At 44.8% G+C, this 13,974-nt stretch overlaps 1 protein-coding gene across 1 annotated transcript in view; it reads left to right on the top strand.

Annotated features, from left to right (window-relative positions):
- The window catches only part of Mep1a (meprin A subunit alpha), a 29,372-nt gene extending 29,092 nt beyond the window's left edge, over positions 1-280 (top strand). The window contains exon 14 of the mRNA XM_052191856.1: positions 133-280. Within this exon, the coding sequence (XP_052047816.1) occupies positions 133-280 (148 nt within the window). The remainder of the gene's footprint in view (positions 1-132) is intronic.
- The last annotated feature ends 13,694 nt before the right edge of the window (positions 281-13,974 follow it).

Here is a 13,974-nt window from a genome sequence, read left to right on the forward strand (position 1 = left end):
GTATGAAGCCCACGGCTGGGCTGGAGGTGGTCTGCACTTATTTGCTACTGTTAGTGCTATTGTTGGTGGGGCATGTGGCTAGGAAGCACCCAGGGTCCAGGTGGTTATCACTCTCTGTGTCCTGGTCCACAGGTGCGTCTCTGGGCATGCCTTTTTCTACACGGGAGAGCGCTGTCAGGCCATGCATGTGCATGGCAGCTTGCTGGGCCTGGCCATTGGCTGCGTTGCTGGTTTGATCTTCTTGACCTTCGTCATGTTTTCCAACACTTACCAAAAGTGAGTCAGTGAGCAGCTACCAGACTGCAGAAGGGCCTCCTTCGCCGGGACTTTCCTTCCTGTGGGCAGTATACCTCGGGATGATTTTCATCAAACATGTTTGAAAGGGCTTCCAAAAACAAAGCTCCAAACCCCATGTGGGTCTCTTGCCATTCCATCCCTGCACAGTTCTGCTATCCTTCTACAAATTCCTGGTGACTCCATTATAAATGTGTTGTTCACGTGACCTTTTCCCATTAAATCACAAAGTCTAGTTTGGTAGGGGCATGTTATTCTCAGCAACCACATTGATCCCAGTCCCAGAAGCACGCCTGACTGCTGAATCGTGGGTACTCAGTAAGCATTAATGAATGGACCAAATAATCGAGTGAATAGCTGTGATTAGCAATCATAAAACTCTATAGTAATCATCCTCAAGTACAAGATTCAACAAGGGCTTCATGAGACCCCGCATGATGATGACGATGATGATGACAATGACGAGGATAGCTTATTTTCTGTGGCATTCATGCATAACTTCACATCATAAAGCATATGATTAAGTCTATATGCAGGTGGATTAGAACAGAATACTCAGTTTTCACCAGATGCAGGAGCCTTATCCCTTATGCAGTGTCTTGTGAAGTGATTTCACAGATTCCTCTGGCCATGTATTTTCTTCTTGCTCTGGTTCTAAGGAAAAGGCTTAATAAAACCACTAAAAATACAACATGTGTACTATATGTCCCCAGTGTGTGTGTGTGTGTGTGTGTGTGTGTGTGTGTGTGTATAGATGTCAAAGACCTAATTTCCAATTCCTAAAATTTTAAAGTTTATTTGGAGACTGGAGATGTATCTGAGCTTGTAGAATGTTTGCTTCACAAGCATAAAACCCAGGGTTGCTCCCCAGGTCTTTACAACTTGGTAGCCATTAGCTGTAATCCACTATTCTGGGTAGAGGTAGGAAGATGAGTTCAAGGTCATCCTCAAGTACAAGTTTCAACAAGGGCTTCATGAGACCCTCCCTGCATTACAATGACAATGATGATGATAGCTTATTTTCTATGTTTTCCATGCATAACTGTGTTATATTATTGTATTACATTAACAGACCAAAGGCATCATGTAGAACTTTATCTTTTTTTAAACTTTATTTTTAATTTTTTAAAATTACTTTTATTTTTTTAACAGTCCAGTTTTTGCCCCCCTCCTGGTCCACACTCTCACAGCTCCTCATCCCATTCCTCTTCCCCCCTTTCTTCAAGAGGATGTCCCCCACCCTTGCCAGATCTCTCTACTCCCTGTGGCCTCAAGTCTCTCAAGGGTTAGGAACAACTAAGAAGTATTTTTAGACACTTTGTCTTTCTGTAGTTTCAAGCTGATCACATGCAGCTCAGACAGGAAAGTTGTAAGATGGACCCAATAAAAAAAGAAAGTTTTCCATTGCCCTCATCAGCCAACAAAGAGTTGTCCTGTGATGTTTAATGACAGAAAAGATTCCCATCAACCTGAGTAGTCCAGGATTTAGGTGGCCAGACTTCTTAGACACAGACTTCACTGCCTCTCCACAGAGCATGCACTAGAAACAACTGTGAGGGTAAATGAAGAGTTCCTCTCATGCAAAGATAGGAGACTAGCTTGTGGGCAGCTGCAGACAGACACAGAGGACGGGTACTCTCTAACTAGAGACGGCAAAGCATGCAGAGCACACCAGCCCCTTAGGAGCAGTTGATACCCATGGCATAGCCCTATGCCAGGATTTCCAATTCGGTATGGCTGCAGTGGCCTGGTGATTTGTATTTCTAACAGGTTACCAGGTGCTGCTGGTGCTGCTGGACTCCTCTACCTACCTTAGGAGATAAGTGTTGTTCTAGTGAGTAGGAAGTAGTCAGCAAGTTAGGCGTCCCAGATTCAGGCTTGAACCAAATAGTCACCTAGCCATGCATCTTTTTTATTTTTTGTAAGAAATTGCTTAAGCTGCTCTTGAATTTGACCGATCACTGATTCCATCATGCTACTCAGCCTTACCATCTCAAGGTTTATGTAGCAATCAGAAAAATCCATCCATAGTTCAAAACGAGTGATCTGGCTTGATCAGACGGTGGAATCCTCTACTAAATGAGGGAGACCAGGGACCAAAGAGGGTTCTAATTTAATTTAGTTACTCTGTTCTGGTAATTCAGCCTCTATGATAGTTTGGATATGCCCAGCCCAGGGTGTGGCACTATTAGAAGGTGTAGCCTTGTTGGAATAAATGTGTCATATGGGTGTGGGCTTTAAGACCCTCATCCTAGTTGCCTGGAAGCTAGTATTCTGTTAGCAGCTTTCAGATGAAGATGTAGAACTCTCAGCTCGTCCTTTACTCCTGCCTGGACACTGCCATGCCCACGCCTTGATGATAATGGACTGAACCTCTGAACCTTTAAGCCAGCCCCAATTAAATGTTGACATAAGACTTGCTTTGGTCATAGTGTCTGTTCACAGTAGTAAAACCCTAACTAAGACAGCCTTAGCAATACAAAGAGCGTGTCTAGCATTCTTTACACCAGCAATAAGCACCACCTCAAGTTACTTGTTTACAGTTATTTTTCTCCCTCCCTCCCCCCTTTTTCTTTCTTTCTTCAAGCAAGAGCTTGCTATATAGACCAGACTAGTCTCAAATTCATGGTGATCCTCCAGTCTCAGCTTCTCTAGTGGTTAGATCACAGGTGAGGACTACCATGACCTCCTTCATATTTCTTAGACTATTGTCTTGAGATTTAATAATATTTCATGGGCTTTTACCTACTGTGATTATGTTTTAAAATTGATTGAGAATTTCAGAACATGCAAATAGCGTGTTTTGATCCTCAATCCCTTCTTGTTAACTCCCCATCCTCTATGGAATCCACATCATGCCACTTGTATGTGTGGGGGAATAGAACTGTTCATTGAAGAGTAGACAAACCTATCAGGGCACAACCCTCAAGAAAACTGACTGCCACTCCTAGCAGCCATCAATTGCCAATATGTCAGCTAGAAGTGGGACTTTGTGAGCCCCTCTCCTTCCAGACTGGAATTTGGCTGGCCCTTTTAGACTCCTGATAAAGATCTTCAGATGCTAACTGATAGATATCAGAGTAACTGTTTCTTAGAGCAGCACCATGGGTAGGCACTTTCGACCTCTTCTTGGGGGGCAGGGTAATGCATTAACTTCAGTGACCATGTATCCTGGCAGAAAGTCACCTTTAGCCCACTTATAAGCAAATCATAGCCTAAACTCTTCGAGTGTGAATCCCTCCATCCTGCTGGACTGCACTGTCCACCTTGTGGCTCTACAGAATCTCAAAAACACCAAGTCCAGTGCCTGTCCTGGAGTAAACTGGGGACAGCGAGAGAGAACAGGTGCAACAGACAGGCCACAGGTCACTCAACAACAGAGTCTGTCACTCTCGATGGGGTTCAGAAAAGTATCAGAAGACAGACATTTGCAAAGAAGCTTTGAAACATGAGCCGATCTCTATCTGACACTATCTAGAACCTGTCTAACTAGTTATCTATTTATATTGCTACATGTTCATGAAGACAGCTAAAATGGCTCAAAACTGTCTGTCACTGCAGCTCCAGGGGACCCAACCACAGCTCCCTTCTGGCCTCAGAGGCTCCTGCATGCCTTTGCACATTCTCACACAGAGACACAAATACAAGTCTGTTTGTTTGTTTATCTGTTTTGAGATGTACCATATTTATCCAACAGTGAGTTTTACTTGCCAGAGTGTTGAAAACACTTGCAAGTATGAATTAGAGATTGAGAATACGATACTTGTGACTGACCTCCAATAAATACTGATGTAAAAGAAAAGATGACATGAAAGAATTGATAGTGGAAGTCAGCCCAACAAGGTATGTTGGATATTCAAAAGTACTGCATGTGTATATTCATAAGTAATGATGAGAGGGATTTGACACAGAAGTTCAGCAGTGCAGGATGTGTGTGTGTGAATGTGAGGGAACACAGGGGTGTATCTTTAAGAGTTGAAACTCAATGCGAGCCTCAGATCCAGAGACCGGCACTGTCCCAGCCTTCCTCGGGGTGTTACCCAGGGTCAGTCCTGGATCCCACAGTGATCTGAGACATGAACTCATTTGGGTCGCAGCTTCCCTCAGGGCCTAGACCAATTTAGGACAATTGGACCCATGTGTGACCCACCAGCTCCAGGGAAATTAGCAATGCTCTAAGATTTCTCTCAGCAAGAGAATTAGGAAAAGGAGAAGTTTGGCCAGGAGTGGAGGTGTGTGTTGAGACTCTCAGGATTTAGGAGACAGATGGCAGCAGGGTCAAGGCTTCAGAGTTCAGTTACTTGGTAAGTTTGGGGCCAGCACAAAGCTATGTGTAACCCTGTCGCCAAAACCAAAAAGGCAAACAATTAACAAGGCAGAGTCTAAAGACATTGGGAGGAGGATGTGAAGAGAGTTCTGGAAGCAGAGGCAGGTTCTCAGCCATAGGCAAAATGCCTCCAACTGTTTTCTCAGGAATAGAAACCAGTAAACCTTAGCTGTTCAGGTGGCCACTGAGAGCAGCTTCTATAAGCTCCCTCCTCCCATCCTTGCCCCCATCTCTCCCTCTCCCCTACAGGAGGTAGGGTACATGTCTAAGCTTGCCCCCAGAACAGAAGTATTAATGTTGCCTGCTAGCATCTCTTAGCCTTACTTTAGTCTTGGCTTCCTTTATCCCAAGAACTGATAAACACTGAGGGCAGAAGGGAAGCTGTCCTGAGGGTGGGGAGGAGGTGAGTTTGGGGGGGGGGGAATCAAAGGAAGAGGAAGTTTCAAATTGCTGAGAATGGCATGGGGCCAATATGTGATCTGTTGAGGAGCTTACTTAAAGAACTTCTTTTGTGTGAAATAAAACTTATTTCACAAAAACCTATTTCTGCCGGATGCGGTGGTATCTGCAGGGCTGGCACACAACTGAAGCTAAGCCAGTCACAATTCCTCCAATTGCATCTGTGTTAGCCTTAGAGATGTCTTTTCTCCCAGATTTGTCTTGGGATGAAATAAATGTGTGGGGGGAGAGGGAGTCACCAAAGGAGACCTGGGAACTCTGAGAACAGTGCCTGAGCCTGAACTCTCTGTCTGAACCTAGAATCCCCAGAATCCCCAGTGGACGGGGAGCTCACAAGTCCCCACTTTGGCTTAAACTAGTTTCATCTGTGGCTCTGTCCTTATTTGTTGGTGAGAGCCTTGACTGATGCTACTAATATGGCATAGCTGGGTCAAAAGTAAAGACAGAAAATAATAGAATCCATGTAAGGATTAAATGAGTTGAGTGATATGTAAGGTCTCTGAAGTTTACCGGGCACTCAAAGTGTTTTTTTATGAATTTGTCCTCCATTCTGGCTTGAATGCATAAGCTATTTTGAAACTCAAACCTTAGTAAGTTATCATGTGCTTGCAGCAGAAAGAGCTTCATTAGCCTCCATACCTAGTTCGGTGCCCTCTAGGGGAGGGCATATCAGTTTTTTTTCAGAGAATCACCCTTGGTAGGTCAACCATCTTTCCATGGATGGTGGCACACCCAGAAGTATGTGAGCATATAAACTGGAGTCAGTGTGCTATTGAAACAAGCAAACCAAAAACATGGAAGACATGAAGTTGGGGTGTTGTATTGGGGTAGGGGTGAATCTGAGGAGAGTTATAGGGAGAAGTTGGGGATGCGACCAAATTACCCTCAAATATGATCAAAACACACTGCATGAGATTCTCAATAAAAAGATGTCATGTATTTTTGAGGTTCTTCTGTTTCTTTCTTGTGTGTGATGTGTGTGTGTGTGTATGTGTGTGTGTGTGTGTGTGTGTGTGTATGCTCATGTAGGTAGGTAGAAGCAAAAGGTTCATGTTGGGTATCTTTTCCAAACTGTTTCCACTTCTCAGGTCCTCAAGCTTGCAGGAGAAGCACTTTACAGACTGAGCCATCTTCCCAGCCCCTGAGATTCTTTTCAAAGACTCCTAACCATAAATTAAATATGAAAGTGTAGAGAGTATACATTTTTATCATTTATTTTATGATTTGTGGAGATTCTATGTGAGCCTCAGAATATCCACAGGGAATGTCTCAAAATGACAATGGCTGACTTAATTTGGTCTTGGCTAGGTTTCGGGCTCTGATCTGTTTGTTAGTTCTGTAAGAATCCCTCAGCTATCAGAAGAGATTGTATGAATGCCAGAAGCATCATTACCATCATTATTTGTGGAAACTGAGTCACAAGGGTGACTTTCCCTAAGTCATCAGCAAGGCGGGAAAACACACAGGCAGATTCCACACAGTCCACCGCCAGGCTTTCAGTGAGGGGTGGGCACCAGCCACCATCGTCATCCGACTGCCCATGCAAGAGAAGCAAGCGTCAAGTGACCCAGAGCCCACTTCAGCCTGGGAGAAGGTGGAGACGCCAACTCTGTTAGCACAGTGCCTCAGTCCTCCACATTTTCTGTTTAAACGCATCCTCAAAAAACTCACATTTCATTTGACATGAAGTGATTTCTGGGAAATCACATTTTTCCTCCTCTGTGGTAGCCAACCACCCACCTGAGACTGCTTGATAGATCTGTGCCAAGAATTTAAAAAAGAACAAAAAACTTCCACATCAAAGCCATACAGGAAGTTCACTTGAATGACAACTAGAAATTAAAATGTTAAGCGGTGGCCATGCTGCTGTGTTTAGGGAGTCTGGGTAACCAGAAGTCTACCATTAATGCCATTCTTTCAGACTGACAAAGGAAGCTGAAGTTGTCCAAAACATTTGTCACCTGCCCCTGAGTAAAATCACAAATGGAGATTAAGCTTGAGTTAGATTTAACTTGGAAAGACAACTCGTGGTTAAGAGTACTGGCTGCTCTTCCAGAGGATCCGTGTCTGATTGCCAACAGTCACATCTAACATGCTAATAACTGCCTGTAGCTTCAGTTCCAGAGGAACCATGCCATTTTCTGGCCTTCATGGGCACCAGGCATTCATGTGGTATACAGACACATACACACACACACACACACACACACACACACACACACACACGCGCGCGCGCGCGCGCGCGCGCGCGCTCACATGCACACATTTAACTAAATATGATTAAGACAACTCATCTACTTTTCCCCCCACAGTACTTTCTCTTCCTCTCTCCCTCTCTCCTTCTCCCTCCCTCCCTCCCTCTCTCTCTCCCTCTCCCTCTCCCTCTCTTCCTCCCTCCCTCTCTCTCTCTCTCTCTCTCTCTCTCTCTCTCTCTCTCTCTCTCTCTCTCTCCTTCTCTCCCTCTCTATCTCTCTCTAAGTTCATGACCTAACAACCCATCCACCTATGCAAGCCTGATTGCACCAAAGCAACGACAACAGGGTGAAATACAGCAGGGTTGTCAGGTTTCCTGTGAAACACTGCATTTAATACTCAACTCTAGAGAGTCATGGCTGTAGGAACTTTCAGCAAGTTGTTAATGTCTCTGTTTACTTTTTTCCAGTTTGGAAGACGAAGAGAAAGGGAATATTCACTCTTGTCTTGGTTCACTTTCTATTGCTGTGGTAAAGACCTGGCCAGAAGCTTATAAACCCTGATCACAGTTCATCACTAAGGGAAGTCAAGGCAGGAACTAAAACAGAAACCTCAGAGACATGCTGCTTACTGGCATGTCTCCCTCCATGGAGCCCTCCCTCCAGGCTCGATTTCAGCTAATGTATTTATTTATTTATTTATTTATTTATTTAATTTATATGACTACACTGCTGCTGTCATCAGAAGAGGGCATCAGATACCATTAGAGATGGTTGTGAGCCACCATGTGGTTGCTGGGAATTGAACTCAGGACCTCTGGAAGAGCAGTCAGTGCTCTTAACCACTGAGCCATCCCTGCAGCCCCTCAGCTGTCTCCTAGCACCACAGGGATGGATGGTGCTGCCCACGGTAGGATAAGCTATCCTTCATCAATTGACCATCGTGAAAATGCCCAACCGACTTGCCAACATGCCAATCCGGAGGGAGCACTTTCTTAATTGAGATTTCTTCTTCCCAGATGATCCCAGATTATAGTGAGCTGACAAAATTGTGCGTAACCAGCACAATTGTCCCCTTGTAAAATTGTCACACAACCACATCCTAATCAAACCATTTGTATATCCATGGGATTTCATTTTAATCTCACAATATGAAACAAACTCTTTATCAAACAAGCCCTTTGCCTTTAAAATTTTCAACATTTTAAAAGAGTCCTTCTCTTTAAAACTCTAATGACTCAGCCAGGAGTGGTGGCACAGCCTTTAATCCTAGCACTTGGGAGGCAGAGAGAGGTGGATCCCAGAGTTTGATGCCAGCCTGGTGGTCCATAGAACCAGTTCCAGGACAGCCAGAAATACAAAAAGAAACCATTTCTCAAAAAAAAAAAAAAAAGAAAGAAAGAAAAAAAAGAATGAAATGAATGAATTAAATCTGATGTCTCTTTGAAAGTCTAAACTCTCTCAACTATGGGCTTCTGTAAAACCAGAAACAAGTTAAATATCTTTTATTGCAGGAGGGAAGAACTAGGGCACAATTACAATAAAAGCAAAACAAAACCAATATCCAGTAGTATAAATCAAATCCTGTAGTTCAATATATAACATCTGGGATTCGCAATCTTCAGGGTTACAATTACTCCAGCTCTGCCATGGGAACACATACAGTTTGTCTCATAGGCTCAGGCTGGGTCCACTCAACAGCTGTTGCTGTCCTTGGTGACTGTCCTACAGCCCGAGCATCTCCAACATGCTGGGGTCTTCCCTGCAACTGAGGCTGCTCCTTTACTAATGGTCTCTTCTCTTTTCAGGGACAATCACTGCCACATGGTGGCAGGTCTCAGCCTCTCTCCCTAGTCTCTTCAGTCCTGGGATTTCCACTGCAAATAAGGCTTCGCATTCCTTCCCCAGTGGATTCTTTCCGACTCTCCGTAGGGACTCTAATAGAGCGCCTATATCCCAGATACACCCTATGACTCCTACAAGCTTGAAGTTTTTTAATGAACCCAAACCAATACAACCTGGGAGACTCTTACATATTATCATGCATAAGCCAGTGTAAGATAACACATGCCATGCCTCCGTATGGACCAGAACTCTGTGTGTTGACCCCAAGAAAATATTCAGAGAAGATTTCACCACAGCACTGTTGTTCTTTTCTTAATAACAGCTGATCTCGTAGCCTCAGCTGACCCTAGTAAAGCTTCCATGATCCTGGTTATCTTGCTAATCATAGCTGACTGTTCAGCCACCGCTGACGAGAAACCACAGGTTTTTAATCCAACTATACAGTACAAATGGCCTATCTTAGGATTTCTGTTGCTGTGATAAAACACTGTGGCCATAAACTACTGGAGGAGGAGAGTGTTGAGTTGATATCATTTACAACTCTAAGGTCACGCTTCATTGCTAAGCTAAGTTGGGGCAGGAGCATGAAAGCAGGAGCTAGTGCAGAGGATATGGAGGAGTGCAGCTTACTGGCTTGCTCCTCACTTGTTTAGCCTGATTTCATCTTGTCCCCAGGACCAGCAGCCCACCAGTGGCACTACTCACAACAGACTGTCCCATCCCATAAGTTTGCCTACAACCAGAACTTTCAGAAGAATTTTCTTTCTTTTTTTTAATATTTTTATTTTCTATATTCTTTGTTTACATTCCAAATTTTCTTAATTCAGAGTCCCTCTTCCAAGATGCTCCTAGCTTGCTTCATTTGGGTTGGCACAAGTCAACCAGCGTAGGCCCTGATAAAGTCTTTGCTTCATTTTGAAACTTCACAAACCAGGCCTCCATCATCTGCTTAGCTCTCAGCATTACCTTCCAAGTTCCCACAGAACAACAATCCATCCAGCTTTGAGTGCGCAGTGGCATTTCAGCTGAAAATCTCAAGCACTCCTGAACAGCATGGTCAGGTCTGTTGCTATAACTCGGTTTTGGATGTCTGTGTGCCTCTTCTTAGAACGATTTGCATATTAAGCTTTGCCTCTTACTGAGATTTTGTTATTTGGTAAACAGATATCCAACATAAGAGGAAAGGTGTGAGATCTATTCTTTGGGGGTAGAGCCAACATCTCAAGACACATAAGATCTGGCTCCCCCACACTAGGAAATTATCTGTGTCATTCCATAAAGCCAATTCAGTTTGTCCCTCTGCTCCAAGTGCCAGCCTTCCCACATATGAGCATGTTTACTTCTTCTCTCCTTGGCTCCTGCTTTGGCCATGTGTGCCCGAAGGCCAGATGAGAAACGTACCAAATGGCCTCAGCTGCCGGCTAGACTAAAGACAACCCTGGACAGCTGAAGATTCAGTGTGGGCTGAAAGTTGAAAACTTGTCCCAGCTAAAATAACAATGAGGATAATTGACTAATTTTAAACAGTTGATGTAAATTCATTGTACAAAGTGGTAAGTTTCATAGAGACATTTAAAATGTTTTTATTTTTAAAAATTAGGCAAGTGTGTGTATGTGCAAATGGGTGCAGTTAATCACAAGGCCAGAAGAGGGCGGTGTGTTCCGGGGAGCTGGTATTACAGAGGTTGTGAGCCACTTGACATTGGTACTGGGAACCGAATCAGAGTCCTCTGGAAGGGCAGTAATACACTCTTAACTGATGAACTGTCTTCTAGTCTACATAACAACATTTGAGTTAAGTTCACTCTACACTGTGACCATATTCACCCCGTTACCCTCTTTTCTCCTTCCTCTCCACTTATGCCCTCTGCTTCTCCCTTCCTCTTCCTGAATAGTCTCCATTCTACTTGTGTGTGTGTGTGTGTGTGTGTGTGTGTGTGTGTGTGTATGTGTGTGTGTGTGTGTTATGTTTGTCTTCCTGGATCAGGCCTACATTTTATAACACAACCATCTTCAATTACACCCATTTTCCTCCAAATGACATAATTATACTTTTCTTTGTGGCTGAATAAAACTCTTCAATTGGATGAGGTATTTCTTTTACAGCTTTGCTCAAGGAAAAGGTGTCCTCATGAAATATGAAAGGCCCCCACCCATTCTTCTCCTTTAAGCACCTTCCAGAAGCCTGTTTAAAATGTGGGGTGGTAGTGATGGCATGTGTGCAGGCAGGTGGGGACAGGGTGGAGTGGGTCACCATTTCTGGGATCACCTCTAGATTTGATTGGTCACATAAATAAGCTTTTGTTAGTGAAAAAGGAATATATATATATGTATATACATATATATCCTCCTGAATGCAAATGCCCTATGTATGGTTTAACTGTATGTGTCCATATCTCTGTCTATTTCCTAACTAGTCCCTGCAAAGGTCATAATATCACAGTGGAAGGACATGATGTAAGGTAAAAAGTCTGAACCCATGTCTGGGTTTTTGAAAACCCACCAAACCCTGAGCTTGAAAACCTACCAATCCCTGGGCTCGCCCCAAACTCAGGACCTGAAATCCTACCAATCCCCACCCTGGATATCTCCACCCTGGAATAACACCAACCCCAAGAAAGCCTGCCTCCTGTTCAGTTCTTTGCTGCTTCTCAATTGAGCAGAAGCAGCCACTTTCTTGTGTCTTTCCCAGTAAATTTGTGCTAGGTCTGTTGTTCAGTGCAACCTTTTGGTATTCTTTGGCTCCCAACTGCCAGGATACTTCTCCCCTCCTCTCAAACTTTTCCCTTTAGAGCTGAAACATTTACAGGCGTGAGGGAGAGTGATTTCTTCATACCCCACATCTGTTGTGCAGCGCTGGACTTCATCCTGTTTACCTGACCCAAGTTACATCCCACTGAGTTGACCAGAGAGACTCTCAGCCTCAGGCTCCACAAATGCTTCCAGTTAGAACCACAAAAGAGGCATGTCCTCTAATGTCCACCAGGTGGCGACCAAGCTTCAGGAGAACCAAACAGGGTGGGCCAGGGGCCACACTCCCGAGGCCAGCTGTAGCTGATCAGCCCAGCTGGAGACGCTGGAGAGGAAGCTGATTCAGACAGCTGTGAACAGGCTTCTGGGGCACGGGGGGGGGGGGGGGCGGGGGGGGGGGAGAATCTCACGGTTCCAGAAAAATGGAAAAAAAAAAAAAAACCCAGCAAATGGATGTAATAATTTTCCTCAGTTAATCAAAATCAAGCACCTCTTTCCACAACTAAGGGGAGGGTGGTGGGGAGGGAGGTGCTGAAAGGCAGGATGGGACAGAAGGTGATCAAAATCGCCCCCAAAGAGGCCAAGCATGAAGACATTCTCAAATTCTCTTATCCAGTGCTGCCGGAACTGGGGTGTGACAGCAGTCTTCCCAGACCTTGCCCATCAGTTCCTGTGGCCTTTTATGCCCCACCCCTGCTACATCCCTTGGGGTAGTCCTTTTTATTCTGTAATAGTTGCAATCATATTTCACTAAGCTCTGAATTAAAGAATAAAGGCCCTGTGGTGGGAACAGGCTCCCGGAGCTTCTGCCCAGGTCCCAGCTGTTAAAGGCACCTAGCTTGGTTTATCACCGGGCAGCCTGTCTGGAAGGGGCTGGACATGTGACGTCTCTTTTAGCTTTGTCATGGGTTCCATAAATAGGATTTTGGCCGTGAGGAAAGAACCCCACGACTGAGGTCCTCCATGGCTCTCCAGTCCCTGAAATGGCCTTGGGAAATAAACAGTAGGTGTCTTACTCAGAGTGGGCGTCAGCCTTTGTACCTACCTACCCTCTTCTCATAGCCTTTCCCACTCTAGCAGCACAGGTACAGGAGCCTTGCCGACCTCAGCTTAGGCAAATGTGCTAGAAAGCATTTACGTATATAGGACACGGGGATCTCGCTTCGGCCAACCAAATCACGCATGTTGGGACAGACGTGAGTTGATTTATTTCCTAGATATTTAAATCCTGTTAACTTTGCTTCAAGGACCCTGTTTAAAGTTCCAGTGTGGCCCTGGGTCATCACAACATTCCTGGGAGTCTGAACAGTGTGGCAAAAGCTGAGAGACATGCCAGGGCTCAGCCATGAGTCTCTGGCATCCTCCGTGCCTGGCAGTCTGAAGGCCTCACTGGGCATGGGGGGTGGGGGAGGAATAGGATCCGGTTCTGGCTGATACGTGGGACCATGAGACAGCAGCAGCACTTGACCAACCAATGGACACCATATGCAAAGCAAGCTGGGCAGATCATTAGGTGTTTTATTATTAGGAAAGAAAGCATCACTAATACACTGAGGTCTTAGCAGGACATGATTTTAAACTCCGAGTCATAAGTCTAGAAACCCACGGCATCTGGTTGCAATAGAAATGCTATTTCTGTTGTCTTTAAGAAAGAGATGCCTGCTCTAAGCTCCTTCCTTGAGGATTCTCAAGGAACCAGGCTTCTGCTGACCTGGGTCACTGCCTTCCTCTTCTGGGTGCAAAAGCCCACACATTGCATGTCTACACGGGGCAGACAAAACACTTTCTCCCTGACTACACAACCCACCACATTTTTTTTTCTGTCTTTGTAACTGGCTGTGACTTACTGCTCCACTCATCTGCAAAAAAAAAACCTCCCACATGCCTCCCTGCACACTGGCTGGCAGCTGTACTCTTTCTCGTCTTCGTGTGTATTTTCTTCCTTCTCCGAAGGGCCCTGCACAAATCCCAAAAGGCCCCGACTTCCCCTGGCGTTTCTTCATTTCCTTCCTGGGTGATGCTTACAGTATTTCCTGAGAACACTGCTGTGAATTAATTGTGTAATTTTGGATTCTTCAACTTCACAATCCCTGAAACCTTAGTGTG

The sequence above is a fragment of the Apodemus sylvaticus genome, chromosome 9, assembly GCF_947179515.1.
Source record: "Apodemus sylvaticus chromosome 9, mApoSyl1.1, whole genome shotgun sequence".
Taxonomy (NCBI): domain Eukaryota; kingdom Metazoa; phylum Chordata; class Mammalia; order Rodentia; family Muridae; genus Apodemus; species Apodemus sylvaticus.